Source organism: Pteropus medius, unplaced genomic scaffold (genome assembly GCF_902729225.1).
Source record: "Pteropus medius unplaced genomic scaffold, Ma_sr-lr_union100, whole genome shotgun sequence".
NCBI classification, from domain to species: Eukaryota; Metazoa; Chordata; class Mammalia; order Chiroptera; family Pteropodidae; genus Pteropus; species Pteropus medius.
Window position 1 is genome coordinate 20,583,904 of NW_024349801.1, and position 15,370 is coordinate 20,599,273.

General features: G+C 36.5%; 1 protein-coding gene across 1 annotated transcript in view; it reads left to right on the forward strand.

Moving 5' to 3' along the window:
• Window positions 1–417: 417 nt before the first annotated feature.
• Window positions 418–15,370, forward strand: part of DMXL2 (Dmx like 2) — a 108,600-nt gene continuing 93,647 nt past the window's right edge. Inside the window, exon 1 of the mRNA XM_039888530.1 lies at window positions 418–597. Coding sequence (XP_039744464.1) covers window positions 511–597 — 87 coding nt within the window. The 5' untranslated portion in view covers window positions 418–510. The remainder of the gene's footprint in view (window positions 598–15,370) is intronic.

Consider the following 15,370-nt stretch of genomic DNA (forward strand, 5'->3'; position numbering starts at 1 on the left):
GCGCAATTGCCCTGGAAACCACTGCGCGCGCACGCGCAAATGGGGGGCGGGGGGAGAAAGACTGAGCTAAGAGCTTAGCGGCGGGAGGAGGGGTTTACCCTCCCACTCGGCCGTCGCACCCCGCCGGGTGGGCGCGCGCACCGCCCATCTCCCTCGGGCGGAGCGTCCCTTCCTGCACGCGCCCGGCTCGCGCGTCCGCCCGGGCGCTCCCCCGCCTAGCACGCACCCTTGCCCTCCTCCCGCATTTGTGCGCGGGTGCTGCCGGCAGTGGGAGCATCCGGGCATTTCCGCAGCTGAGCGGCGATCCGGGCGGCGGCGGCGGTTGAAGAGCTCGCATGGCAGGGACGAGGAGGGGGGAAGGAAAAAGAGCGACGAAGCGATAAGCCGGAGCCACCGCGCGGTGGGTCCCGAGATAGTCGGAGGGGGAAGCGCTTTCGCGGCCGGAGGAGGGCCGGGCGCGAGGCTCATCGAGCCTCTCGTGCATTCTCCTGGCCAGCCCGGGCCCCGGACATGCATCTGCATCAGGTCCTCACTGGTGCGGTCAATCCTGGAGACAACTGCTACTCTGTGGGCAGCGTCGGAGATGTCCCTTTTACGGTGAGCTGCGTCCGGGAGCCCAAGGGGGAGAGACCGGGGTCCGGAGGTGGGGCCCGAGATCCCTTGTCCCGGGCCCACGCCTCCCTCGGGGACTGCGAGGTGTTGTTGGGCCCTACCCGCTCTCCCTCTGCAGCCCAGTTAAGGGGGGTGGTGCTGGTGGTGGTGGCGGCGTGGGAATGTGAGTCTTGCGGTGTAGGAAATAACCCGTTAGGGGAAAGGTTTAGGAATCCACCTCACTGTCCACCCTCAGCAAACGGGCCCTGGGAGTGACTAGACTAGAAGGTTCCTCTCCTAGGGCGGCCCCGGGTCTGCGGTGAAGGAAGATGGTTGCAAACCGCTGAAACCCCAGAGCGTCGGTTTCGCACCTGCTCCTGGCGTGGAGAAGAAGTGACTTGGTCTTGTCTCGGAGCGTGGAGGCGATTCTGCTGCGCTTGGCTCCCTCTGCCTGCAGTGTTAGGGCAGCGAGGAGACTGGAGCCTGCTGCGGCTTTAAAGCCGACCCAACCCTCTTTATCTACAAAAATGCAGAATCTTAATTCCAACAAGAAAACAGAAAAATTCATTTTCTGCCCCTGAACAATTTAGAATGGAAGGGTTCACGTGACAGTGTCTGGGAGGGCTCTTATTTATCACGAGGTCACAGTTTGGTAGCCTTCCTAGGTTATATTTTAATCCGTTTGCAAGGTAGGCTGGTTTGTTTTTAAGCTAAAGCAATGTGAAAATTTTATGATCATGGTGTTTGTGCGAGTAAAGTGTAAACGATAACGTGTTAGAACTTCTTTAAAATCTAGGTGAAATAGACATGCTTCTCAATGAGCGTGGATGGATCAGTCCTTTTTGAGAATGGGATGTTGTTAGTATAGCTAATTCAAACCCTAGAGTTTTTACCGGTAGATAGACTCGTGTGGATTAACATGAGTTCCTTTTTTCGCGTGTGAAATTTAAACATGGACCTCCTTAGAAGGAACTGTAGGCAATGAGACCTCGATTAAAAACACGTTGTATTAATAATCATTCTGCTTGATAAAATTGGAAATAGCATAATGGTATGCTTTTTTAGACATGGGAATCACTTTGATCTGATGTCTGCTATCCAACAACATGTTTTTAAAGCTGCAGAAATAAGAAAAGCTCCAGCAAAACTGCAGAATCATGTAGTAGTGCATTCTGGAACAGAATTTGTCTGTCAGTGTGATACATTAAAAATAACTTATAAGATTGCTTTTTGGTCATTTTAATTTTTAAATGTAATTAACTTGGCTTTGTTCCAATTTAGAATGAACCCTTTAAAAATATAATTGGCTTGACATGTGTTGTTACACTTTATCAATGGTATCATCTGTGTTTTGTGTACATATGACCTAAAAGATCTGTATAGTATTGAGCTATAACTTCAAATGTGTAGAGAATATTTGAGGTATAGAGAGAAAATTTTCCCTTTCCCCCAGTTGTGTAGTTGGGGAAAAAGTTCCTCAGAGTTAGAATAGCAGGCTTCCTCCATGAAGAAACAAATCTGGAACCTTGGGTTATGGGGTATTTCCACACTAGCGTGGTGGTGGATTTCTGTTCACATCTAAAGTGGAACGGTGTTTCACTTTGGAGCTGGTGTAGCGCTAAACAGATGCAGTCTGGAAAAGTCAATGCGTGAACTATGATTGCTTCCTAGGTGTGGTTATGCTGTAGGTCATCTGTGACCAGGTTCTTGGAATCATTTTCATATCTTTTTCCACCTGCCTAATCCAACCTGTCATCATCAGAGTCTAGCTGACTCTCTGTGTCGTCTATCAGATTTACCCCTTTTCTTGTCCTTAGTTACCACCTTATAGCAACATTTGTATTGTTTAACATGATGGCTTCCAAGCTGGTTTTCCTGACATTCATCTGATCTCTTCAGTTCATCCTTCGCAGAGCTGCTGGGATCATTTTCTTCCAATACTATTTCACTGTTTCATCTGGATCAAAGAATATGTAGTTGTTCCTGGTGGCTTTGTTATGAAATTTAAACTTGTCAGATGTTCTTCCGTCATCTTTGACTTTATATTTGATTATATATAGTTCTCATTTTGGCTTTTCTGGTATAGACATACTAATCTTCTTACTCTAGCCTACATTTTTATATCGCAACAAAGAAAATCTTTACTATTTAATTTCCCAAAATGACTCAGTTTACCTGATATGGGATGCCTGCCTGTGACACTGATTATTTGGCCCTTCGGCATTATAAACCCACACTGTACACTATCTCATTTTAATATCTTAGTTTCGTATGCACTGATCCAGTTATAATTTTGCCTTGAACTAGAAATGACCTTTTGGATTCTATGAAGAACAGATTTGGTTTAAAAGCATTGAGAATAAGCTGTTTTCAAGTACTCCAGAATTAACTAACAATTATTTGAATGTCTATATTAGTATAGTAAAAATAATTTTTTTTAGAAAAATAAAGCTCCTTTCTTTACATAGAACATGGCATTTAATTTGTTTAGCAATTAGATGGAAAAACTTCAGTTCTGGTTCAGATGATTAAAAATGGGGACCAGTCAGGACTGAAAGTAGGTCTTGTGACTTCTCATCTGGTGGGCATTTTTCTGTAGTATGTTTCTTTTTTATTTTAAATTTTTTCCAAATTTTCTTTTCTTCTCTTTCTTCCCCCTCCTCCATCTCTTCCTCCTCCTTATATTTCCTTACTATCAGAGCTCTTCTGCAGCTGAGCAAGGTGTGTATATGAATGGGAGGCTTAGACATGGCCAGTGTAGAAGGAAAGACTGTCTTGCAGCTAGCCGGTAGTTCAAAGCCAGTGCTAACCTGAGGAAAACAGGACTTCTTTATTAAATAGCAAACACTCTTAGAATGTTGAAAAATATAATTTGCAAACATTACCCATAGCTTTTAGGAAAATATATCTGTATTCTGACATTTCTTGACTTTTGTAGTTGGTTTTGTTTTTTTTCTTAAAGTCACCAGGCTAGTAATACATGAAAAAAAAATTAATTTAAAAGTTAGAAGATAATGCTATATGAACTTCTTCTGGCATTTAGATCTATTTTAATTCTACCGTAGTATAATAACATTACAGTCCTAGAATTATGGCAACACCAAACTTTGAAAATGATCAGCCTGTTTATGCATTTAGCAGGTGTTTGTCGAATACATAGGTATGCCAGGCTCTGGAGGTTTAAAAAAAAGGAACAAAAAAACATGGTCCTGATTTCAGGGAATTTATTAAATGAGTGTAGGAAACTAGTAATCTTATAGGAGAGTTAAGGCGTTTCCTTAACCTTAGCAGGCCAGCTGTGTGATATTGTGAGGCATTGAAATTCCGGTGGGAATTCAGGAGGAATAATAGATCACTTTTGGCCAGAGGAATTGGAGAGTTCATAGAAAAATGCTTCTTTACAGGCTGGTTATCAATAGTGTAATAACCCATTACTTATTGACAGCCTGTGCTGAGAATAAAGGGGAAGGCAGAAGTCAAAGATTTAGGATGGACTTATTTTCTAAAAGAAATTGTTCTTTGGAGAATAGCTTGTTTTTTTAAAATTGATATCTTTCAGAGTTTGTTGGTTTGTGTTTAGTGTCAACCTGTAGGTGTATATGAGGTTATAGAAGTTCTTTCTTATGTTCTTGTGTAGATTGTTAATTCATATTCCTAGTTATAGTGAGAAGATTCCTAGTAGCAAGGTACCCAGAGACTCTGGTATAGTCCCGAATAATGCCACCCCAGGAAAGGGAGGTCAGAGACCAACAACTTATATGACCTTGGCTAAATCACTTAAACTCTTTTAGGTTTTTCATCTGTAAATTGAGATTCTTAAGTTAGGTTCTCTTTAAGTATTCAGACCTTACATGAGCATTGTATTGGCTTCTTTAGATTTCCAAGAAACAAAAGAGAAAATAGACTAGTAACAAAGTACTTGTAATGAAGTTATAGGTCTGGATTATTATTTCCCTTCCACTTGTTGGTCATACTTTACAGTCAGGGAGGCTCACTTTCTGGCTTAGGAAATAAGCCATACAGGGCATTTATGAAATAGTGGATCTTTGAGCTCACAGTCCAAAAGGAGGCTCTTGTTTATGATTGTATCCTCTGCATCTGGTTGCTGGTAGTTTGCTTGGGACTGTCACATGCAGAATGGAATGGGAGAGGGGACTAGTGTAATGGTGTTCAGGTTCTCTACTCCCTAAATATATTTACTCCTTTACTTTCTGATCTTAGGATTTAGGGTATTTGAAAGATGACTTTAGAAATTATAATTAGTGTCTTAATGGATCTTGGGAAATTTTTAAAACAAATCGGAGTCTCAGTATTTAATAATCGAAAAGAGCACAGGATGTTAGGTTATAACCACAGTGGCACAGTGGAAAAACAAGTCATTCCTGATCAATTTAGTTTTCGTCTATAATAGAAAGCAAAGCAGTATTTAAAAGAGATAATAATAAAGAGTATCTGTAATTCAGATTTAGTATGGCTTTTCTAGCTTGTAAGTTATATTTAAAAATAAGTTTGGAAGCCAAATATTTTAATAGAAGCTTTTGAGTTTTCAATCTTTTTGAGTTTGTAGAATCCTTTTGCACTATATTTTTGCTCTGGAACCCTAATTCATGCTGTAACAGGATAGGACCTATTATTGAGGAAGCAGGTGCAACTTACACAGGTGGTAAGACTGTATTTTCTTTCTCTTAGAGATAGCTCATGTAACCCTGGGACTTGATGTGTATCTGTGAAATCAATTGCCTACCTTTTTATTCTTAAACTTTCTCGTTTTATGATTTCTAAGGGCCCCTTTAACCCTCTCCCCTACCCCCATCGTAAATACCTAAAGAATATGATGGTTATCTTGTTATCCCTCTGATAGAGAAGTTAGTAGGTATGAAGGGGCCAGTAAATAGATCAAGATTCCTTTAAACACTGTACTATATGATAATTGGTGGGATGATTTGAAAGCCGTAAATAATATCTTTTTATATTGTTACTGGAGAAACGTTCCTTTCAGGCAGGCCACTTCCTCTAAAAATTGAGCCCTCTCAGGAATAATAATATTCAATTTAATTCGTACTAAGTCATGATATTTTCATGCTGTGATTTTAGGAGAAACCCTGGAAACCTGAGATCACATGGGCATTATGCAAAGAGGCATAGATGAATGGGAAAAAAGACATGAAAGTTTTGGCTTGGACTCAGTTCAAAGATACTGTTAGCTTATATGGCAAAATGCCAGCATTTTCTTAGGAGTAATGACTTTGTTTTTGTGATATGCTAGCAGATTCCTTACATGTCGTCTGGTCTTGACTGTGTCTGTACTTAGGAGGACATAATTATAAGGTATTCAAGTTATTATGTACTCTACCCATAGCATCTTCCATCATTCTTTTTATGTGAATGAATCGTGTTCCCAGCAAGGGCAGTTTTTCCATTTATACCAGTGGTTTTAAACCACTAGGGGACATTTGGCAATGTCTGGAGACATTTTTTGTTGCGATTGGGTTAGCAGGGAGGACTGGCATCTAGTGGGGAGAGGCCAGAGATCCAGGTAAATGTCCTACAGTGCACAGGACAGACCGCCACAGTGAGGTTATTCGATCCCAAGCGTAAATACTGTTGAAGGTGTGAGAAACCCTGATTAATACCCTAGTTCCCATCCCCTCTTATCTACTCAAGGGCATTGCTGTATCGATTTCTCCTTTTCTCTCGTGTAAAATTGCTTTTCCTTCTTTATTGAAATATTTTTTTCATGTAGCTCCTAATTTTCCTCTACTTCCCTTAACTGCTCCTTCTCAGCCTGATTCCAGATTTCTGTATCCAGCTGTTTGTTTGACATCTCCGTCTTGAGTATCTAATATCTAGCTGCCTCAGAGTCCTATCCTCATAACATTTTCCTCCTCCAGCCTTTCCTAAATCAGTAAATGGCTACTTCATTTTTTTTTTCAGTTTCCTTGGAACCTTTCACTTTTATTTATACCCCATATCTAGTATTGGCAGATTCTTTTGGCCATATCTTCAAAATGCATCGAGAACCTGGCCAGTTCTCATCATCTGTACTGCTACCACCTTAGTCCAAAACACCATCATCTCGTTTCAGGATTATGGCAGTAGGCTCTTTACAGGTCTCCTTGCCTTGTCTGCCTTTCGTTTTATCCTCCTTCAGTTTATTCTCAACATAGTAGCCAGAACGATTCTGTTAAAATATAGTCATGTGCTGTTAATGACAAGGACACATTCTGAGAAAAGTGTCATTTGTAATTTTTGTCATTGTGTGAGCATAGAGCGCACTTACACAAACCTATGTGGTATAGCCTACTACACACCTAGGCTACATGGCATAGCCTATTGCTCCTACAAATCTCTACAGTACATTACTGTATAAAATAACAGGAGAATAAATCAAGCACAAGAGAAAATGATGCAGTCAAGAAGTGGGGTGAACAATATATATGAGACTGCTGTCAGCATACTGGCATACTGTTTTACACCAAAAAAAAATTTTTTATAAGTAGAAAGTATAGTCTAATGATATATATTATAGTAAATACATAAACTAGTAACAGTATATACTGTACATAATTGTATGTACTGTACTTTTATAGGACTGGCAGCGGAGTAGGTTTATTTATACCAGCATCACCACAAACATGTGCGTAATGCGTTGAGCTATTACTTTAAGACTACAGCTACAATGTCAGTAGGCAATAGGAAGTTTTCAGTTCCATTATGACCTTATAGGACCACTGTCATAGATTCGGTCTGTTGTTGACTGAAATGTTATATGATTCATGACTGTATAAATCAGATCTTGTTAGTCCCTTGCTGAAAACTTTCAAGTAACTTCTTTTTTCTCACTCAGGAAAAAGACTCACATGCCTTCAGGGGCCTTTACTGCTGTTTCTTTAGCATCTATAACAAAAATTTCTTGGGTACAAAAAGATACCCAATGAATTAATAAATGTAAAGGGTACTTAATGTAATATGCAGCATTCTTATGGTAAACATAGTGACCACTTTTATAAGGCTGTTTTTTATAATACCTCTTGATATAGGTCAGTGGCATTAGTCCATATTTAGATAAATGAATTTCATGGCATGGGGGCAGAGAGCTGGTTAATACAATCCAGATATAAAGTTGTCTTGGTCTGGTTATATCCAAGGATGTAGTATATTTATGTACTGAGAGGAATTGACACAGTCTCTGCCTGTCGAGCAGTTCTCAAATTTTCCTTAATTATTGGTTTGAAAGACTTTAATACATAAAAAATTGGAGATTAACCTAATACCTGGAGGGTAGTGATTCTGCATTTTAAGAGTTACATGTTTTAACAGCTGAGTTGGGCCTGGAATTGAAAATTGAGGAGCCTGACATAGATGTGATGAGGAGGCTGCCCTACTTGTTGGTAAACTGAACTCACCCAAAGGGTTATTCTTGGATAGAAGCAAGATTCTTTTGAGAAAGTAATTTTAAGAATGTGCCAATACATAGACATATGGAGCATTCAAACATGGCTATCATAATTTTATGCTGGAAAAATTTTATATAGATATAATCAAAAGCTCAATTTGGCCATTAAAACAAAAAGAAAACAAAAACCCTAAAGAACTCATTTTTTGTTTTAAAGATTGTTAATGTAATATCCGCATTCTAAAAAAATTCATAATTCGAACAGTGTTGAAGTGCAGAAAGTAAAAAGGAAAGTGAAAGGGAAAGTTTCCATTTCCCAGTAGAATTTCCCAGTAGCATCACTTCTTGGTTATCCTTTATTCAAAAAATATAAGTGCCTAAGCATTGTGTATACCCTTAAGATAAACCAGCTATTAAATGTGCACTGTTGTACAAGGGAACATGGTGTTTGTTGTTATACGCTGTAAGATAAATTAGGGGTCATCTACCAAAGTAGATAATTTGTTTTTTTGAAGTGATAGGATTAATATCTATCTTTGTGTTAAATGGATGCATGAAATGGAATGTTATACAATTTGGATCTAGTAAAAATTTTATATCTAGGAATTAAAGGATTTAATCAAAGTCACACAGCTAGACCTGTGGCAGAATTAAGACTAGAACTTAAGGCTCCCATTCCTTTTTTTCTCCCTTAAAGTTTAAAAGTAGCATACGCTCTTGTAGATAATTTGAAAAATGGAGAGGAAAGATAAAATCCTCTGTTTATGGTACAATCCAGAGATTACCCCTCTTAACATTTTGGTAAATTGGACTGAGGCCTCATGGGACAGGCTTAAATTATTGATTTGAGAATCTCAGGGAAGAGAGATTTGTTTATTTGTACTTTTTCCTTTAATGACTTTTGGTTGTTATTTTTCTAAGGATTTATTCTTTTGTGTAGATTTTTGAATTTATTAGTCTAAAATTGTTCACAGCAACCTCTTATTATCTTTGTAAGGTCTGCAGCATTTGTTGTGTTGCTTGTCTCATTACTACCATTTGTTATTTGTGCCTTATTTTCTTCAGTGGTGTTTTATTAACTTTATTAATGTTTTAAAATAACCTACTTCTAACTTTACTAGTTCTCTATCTTATATATTTATTTCCTATTTCATTAACTCTTATTCTTAATTTATTTTTTCCTTTCTATATTATTTGGATCAATTTTGCGCTTACCCCAGCTTGTTGAGTTAAATGCTTAGCTCATTCTAGTCTTTCTTTCTGTAAATGCTTTATGAATGTAAGTTTTATATTCTTAGGACCTACTACTATATCTGCATACCACAAAGCTATTTTTTAAATCAGTAACTCACAATTTAGAAGTATGTTTCTAAATTTCCAAATATATGTGAAATTTCTATTTAAAATCTGCTTATGAAATTTTAGCAAAGCTGTATTGTATCCAAACAACATACAACATATACTTTCAGTCCTTTTAAGGTTGTTGAAATTTTAGTTGATCAATTTTTATAAATGATTCATGTGTGCTTAAAGAAATGTGTGCTCTGCGGTTGTTCCATACAATATTCTACATATATCATTTAGGTCATTTGTTAATCATGTTTAAACCTTCTAAAACTTTACTGCTTTTCTGTCTATTTATTCTCTTACGGAGAGATGTGTTAACATATTGAGTGTAAGCTTTGCGCAGTGGCCAATGATGTTTATCCGAGGTATGATTATTGCTAATTAAATTACTGAGTATGAATTTACACCTGTCTTATAGATTTGTTAATTTTTGCTTAATTATTTGTGCTTACAAATTTAAAATGATTGGATCTTCCTGGTGATTTGACCTGTTTATCATTGTGAAGTAATTCTTTTTTTTTTTTTAATGCTTTCTGTAGTCTGCCTTACCTGATATTATTAATATAGCTGTCAGCTTTTTTTTGATAAGCATTTTTGAAGTTTATCTTTTTCCACCCTTTTTCTGTCAACTTCTCTCTATAATAATTATGTTTCAGATGTTTGTCTCTTAAATATCCCATAGTCCAGTTTTTAAATCTAACCTGACAATTTTTGTGTTAACTAGAACTTTTAAGTCACTGACATTTAATGTAATTATCATCTTGTTTGTATTTAAATCCACTGTCTTCCTATTTGTCCCCTTTGTTCTTTGCTCCCTTTTTTCTCCTTTGCATCTTTTGATGTAAGTATTCTTTTTCATTTCAGTTTTTTCCTTCTAGTAGTCCTAAAGCTCTGTTTCTACCCTAGAATTTATAGCGTGCATTCTTAAGTTACCATGTGACTTAACCAAAGTCTGATGAGGATTTATGTTCTTTCTAGACAATACAAGAACCCTTTGCATCGGTTTTTACCCTGTTCCTGCTTATAATCTATCCTTCCATGATGTCTGTTTATATTTATTTATAAGCCCTGTAAGACATTATTATTATTTTACAAAGTCAATGCTTACTTAGATTTACCTACATATTCACTTTGCTCTTCATTTACTCCTATATCTCTCACATTCCATTTGGGGTCTTTTTCTTTCTTCCTGGAGAACTTTTAGAATTTTCTTTGGTGTGGTTTTGTTGGTGTTGTGATGTCATCTTTTATTTGTCTGAAAATATCTTTATTTTTTTTTATTCTTAAAAGAGATTTTCACTAGGTCAAGAATGGTAGTATTTTCTTTTCAGCACCTTGTTTTCTGGCCTCCATTGATTCTGTTGAGCAGTCAGCTCCCAGCCTATTGCTTCTTTAAAGTTGTATTTTTTCTCTAACTGCTTTTAAGACTTTTTTCTTTGCTTTTTGGAGGTTTACTATGTTGTGTCTAGGTATGCATATTCTATTTTCAGTCTTATTTTAGACTTTTGAGATCTTTTAATCTGAATTAATGTATTCAAACCGGAAAGTTTCAGCTAATATCGCTTTAAATATTGCCTCTGTCGCATTGACCTCATGAGACTAATACATTTATGCACTGCATAATGACATTTTGGTCATCAATGGACTGCATCTATACAGGTGGCCTCATAGATTATAATGGAGCTGAAAAATTCCTGTTGTCTAGTGGTGTCGTAGCCATCCTAACTTTATAGTGTAACGTGTTTGTGCTGATGCTGGTGTAAACAAACCTGTGCTGCCAGTTGTATAAAAGTATAGCACATACAATTATGTACAGTACATAATACTTGATAATGATAATAACTATGTTACTAGTTTGGGTATTTATTATGTATTGTTACTTTAAAATGTACTCTTTCTACTTATAAAAAAAAGTGTTTGCTGTAAACAGTATGTCTTACTCTAGCAGCAACCTCATCTTGTGTTTACGATGTCTCTTGATTGCATCAGTTTCTCTTGTGCTTGAATTCATCTAGAGTTTTATGCAGGATGTGTACAGGCTTTTAGCGTAGGAGCAATAGGCTATATCATATAGCTTAGGTGTGTATGTAGTAGGCTATACCATCTAGATTTGTGTGAGTGCAGTCTATGTTTGCATAATGATGAAACCATCTAACGATGCATTTCTCAGAACGTATCCCTGTCCTTAAGCGGTGCATGACTGTATATTAAACACATATTAGACCATCTCACTTTATTTCTATGTCTGATACCTTCTGTATTTCATTTTTATCTTTTTCTGCAGCATTCTAAATGTTTTTTCCTAATCTATTACCAGTCAGTTGTCTGTAGTGGATGTTGGTCATATGGTCTGGCAAGGCCGCTCTTTTAGAAAGACTGTAGGTTGGGCAGTTTTTCCCAGAAAGGTCTTTGAGTAAGGTGGACAATTCATTTGACATGATAAAGCATAATTTTCCTAGGATGGGATGTTTAGGTGGTTCTCTTCTTTATTACTTTAAATAATGCTGCAATAAACATTTTAGTACTAGTCGTAATGTTTGTTTGAATGTATGAATGTTTTCTTAGGATAGAGTCCTAGAAATAGACTTAATGAATCAATAGACTTAAACCTCTTTATAGTCTCTTAATTCATACCACCAAATTGTTTTACAGAAAAGCCATGTGGTTTTATACTCAGTAGTGTATGAGTGACAGGCACACCATATTCTTGCTCTTTGCTTTTTATTATTTTTTATTTAAGGCTGAAAAAGTATATTTGGCTATCCAGTGCTCCAGACGTACTCTCTCAAGGTAGGTATTCTGGGTCCCAGGGATCACAGATGACTGCTTTAGTAACTATCTCTTTTATACATCCTCTTTTGCTCACTTTCTATCCTAGCATCCCTACTTTAATATCATGGCCAATTCTGAATTTTTCTCTGAAGCCCTGCTGTGAATATCTCCCTTCTTTCTATCAGCTTTGATTTGAGTCAGGGCAAGGAACAGATTAACTGAAATTAAAAACATCATGTATTTCAGGATACATGATGAACCATCAAGGAAGGGCAGTTGGACTTCAGAGTGATTGGAACTAAAAAGCTGGTAGAGGTTAGTACTTGGATGGGAGACCACCTAGGAATACCAGGTGCTGTAGGCGTTTAAAGAAAAAAAAAAGCCGGTAGAATCAAGATGGCATTTTCTTAGGGATTTTATATACTTGTTTCTCCTGGGTTCTTCTTGTTTTTGGATACCTGACTATTTACTTCTCAAACTGATGTTTTCAGTTTCATATTTTCTATGGTTCTCAATGGCAGCCGTATCCCTGAATATGTATGACTTTTCAGCTCTTTCTGCTAACTCTGATTCTTTTGGTTTAAATTCCCCAGAGTGGACTTTGATTGGCATAGCACATCTTTTTCAGCTATTTGCCACTGGTCATTACTCTGGACCATCCTCACCTCCTGTCAGCTGTAAGGGCTAAAGAGTCACAAGATAAAAAACGCTTAGCTGGGCTCTTTGTAAAACATTAGATTATTTAATCTTTTTATCAAAACCTTTTGAAACAAATTTGTGTATACTTAACAGAATTACAGCTTAAAAGTTGAAAGAGATCTCAGAAGTGATCTAGTCACAACCTTTTATTGGATTGATGAAGGAAACATCTGTAGAGAGAGTATGTTTTGCCTATAGTTACAGTCAGTGTTAGCACCTCTACATTCTCAGGAATGTACTCTTTTCATCATCGAAGGTATTGGAAGTTTAATTATAATTGAATAGTTTATATTATTCGGGAAATATATTTTTGAACACTATCAGGACCATTTCCCTCAAAATATCAACATTTAAGTTAGCAATTTTCTGGAAATGTCCAGTAGTTAAGAAATAATTGGAAATTTTCATAAACATTACATATTAATATTGCTACATATTACATAATATGCTATTAACTTTAAAATTCTTTCAAATGTAATATATATTAAAAGTGAGCTAAGAAACGAAATATTGGGTCACTTATTCTGTTTCTAATAATTTAATGTTCAAAAAATGTTATTCAGTTTCTTTAAAGTAGCCATTTTAAAAAGTAACATTTTAACTTCATTATTCTGTATGAGGCAAATTGTTATATACTCTAAGCTTTATAGAACAAATTAGAAGCTAAAAGGCGACTCTAGGTTTTTATACATACTAGCCAGTCCATGGGGCTTATTTTTACCAGTATTACTATGATTTCCATTGGAAAGTTTTGATAATACTTTGAACGGTTTATTCCTAGTATGACATAAAATAGTTATTTATTTATAAGAGTTGATTTTTAGTTTCTACTTTGAGACCTACCTTTTAATGAGAATGCAGGCCAGCTGGAGATAGAACTGGTTTTGTAATGGTTAATTAGAGCAAATTAATTAATGCATAGTTCTCTTTTCAAGGTCTCATTTTCTTTTCAGATGTTACTAGCATCCGTAAATTTAAAAAACCATGTTTTGTTCAGGGGTATAGTAATAGGCTTAGTTTGGACTGTAGGTGTCTGTGTTTCTTTTTATCTTAGTATTTAGAAGTTTGTTAAAGCTCCATCTTGTTAGTGTATTGTTAAAATTATTAGTCTTTGACTAATGCTAAAAATAGCTCTTTTTTTACATTCAAAGTTTTAATTTTAAAGAAAGTTCTACGTTTTTTTCAGATCAGTTGCTCCTTTGGAGTTGTTAGGAAGAAATTAAAAATCATTTTGTCTGTTACTACTTAATCATGAACACTTGTAATATTTCTTAAATTTTCTTCTGTTGTCTCTGGCCGTAGATTTTTTTTTTTACGTATCAGTAAATTTTGTCTTAATGTTTCACTTAGCATACCACTCGCAGCTTTGCTTTTTTTCTAGTGCTACTCATAAGGAGTCTGTTACCTTTTCATTTTCTGATGTGAGTTGTTTGTAAAAGGACTAGTACCCTTGGTTACCACATAAGTAGTCCTTATTAGATTATTTCCAACATTGCTCCACCTGTTGACTTAGGTTTTTTTCTTTGCTCTAAGCTTCTTTCATACTATTTAGTTTCTCATATATTTACTTTGCTCATTCAGCATTCTCTTTTTTTTTTTTATCCTTGCACAGAGCCATCTTCTCTGTATCGTTTAAGCATATATGCTGCCAAAGCGAGCACTCATTCAGCATTCTTGAATGGACTTTAGGCCATTAAAATGATTGAATCATATCAGTAAAGTATGTTCTTAGTCATGTGGAAAGCAGAGCTTCTTATTCAAATACTACCCACTCCCTTTTCTAACTGTAGTGCAGACTTATATGTGAATGATAGGAAGCTTATTTATTTTCGGAGGTGGTGGTGGTGGGCAGTAGTTGATAATGGTAAGGTTTTGACTTTTGGTGTAGAAACTTACAGAAAGCTTGTTAGCTATTCATGACAAAGGGTGAGTTCTATAAAGAGTTTTTATAAGACTAACGACCCAGTTAAAAAATAGACTAATAACTTGGATAGTCAGCCGGCAGAGAAATAAATATAAATGACTGATAAATATATGAAAAGGTGCTGAACATTCCTCCTAATAAACATACAAATTAACTACTAATTTAACCCTTTACTACTTCTTTAACTACTTCTTTAACCCTTTACCCCTTGAAACTAATAATAAAATGAAATTTTAAAATGAGAAAAAAATACAAATTAAAACACTGGGGAACTGCCAGATTTTATTAGATTGAAAACATTAGAACATTTGATAATGACACGGGTTAGTGAGGAAGTAGAGAAACAGGTACTTTTATACACTTGGGGGATATGATCTTTTTGGAGGCCAGTTTGCAATTGTTACTCAATTTTAGTCATTGACCCAACAAATTATGTCTTAAAATTTATCCTTTGGGTATACTCGGCACATGTATGCATAATAATATTTTATCCATAGGTGTTTAGTGAAGCATTTTTTGCAGTAGTGAAAGACTGGAAACAACCTAAATTAATTATGGCAAAGCCAGAAAATGGAATATTCTGCAACAATTAAGAAGAATGAGGTAATTCCTTCTTTGATATGGAATGTTTTTAAGATATG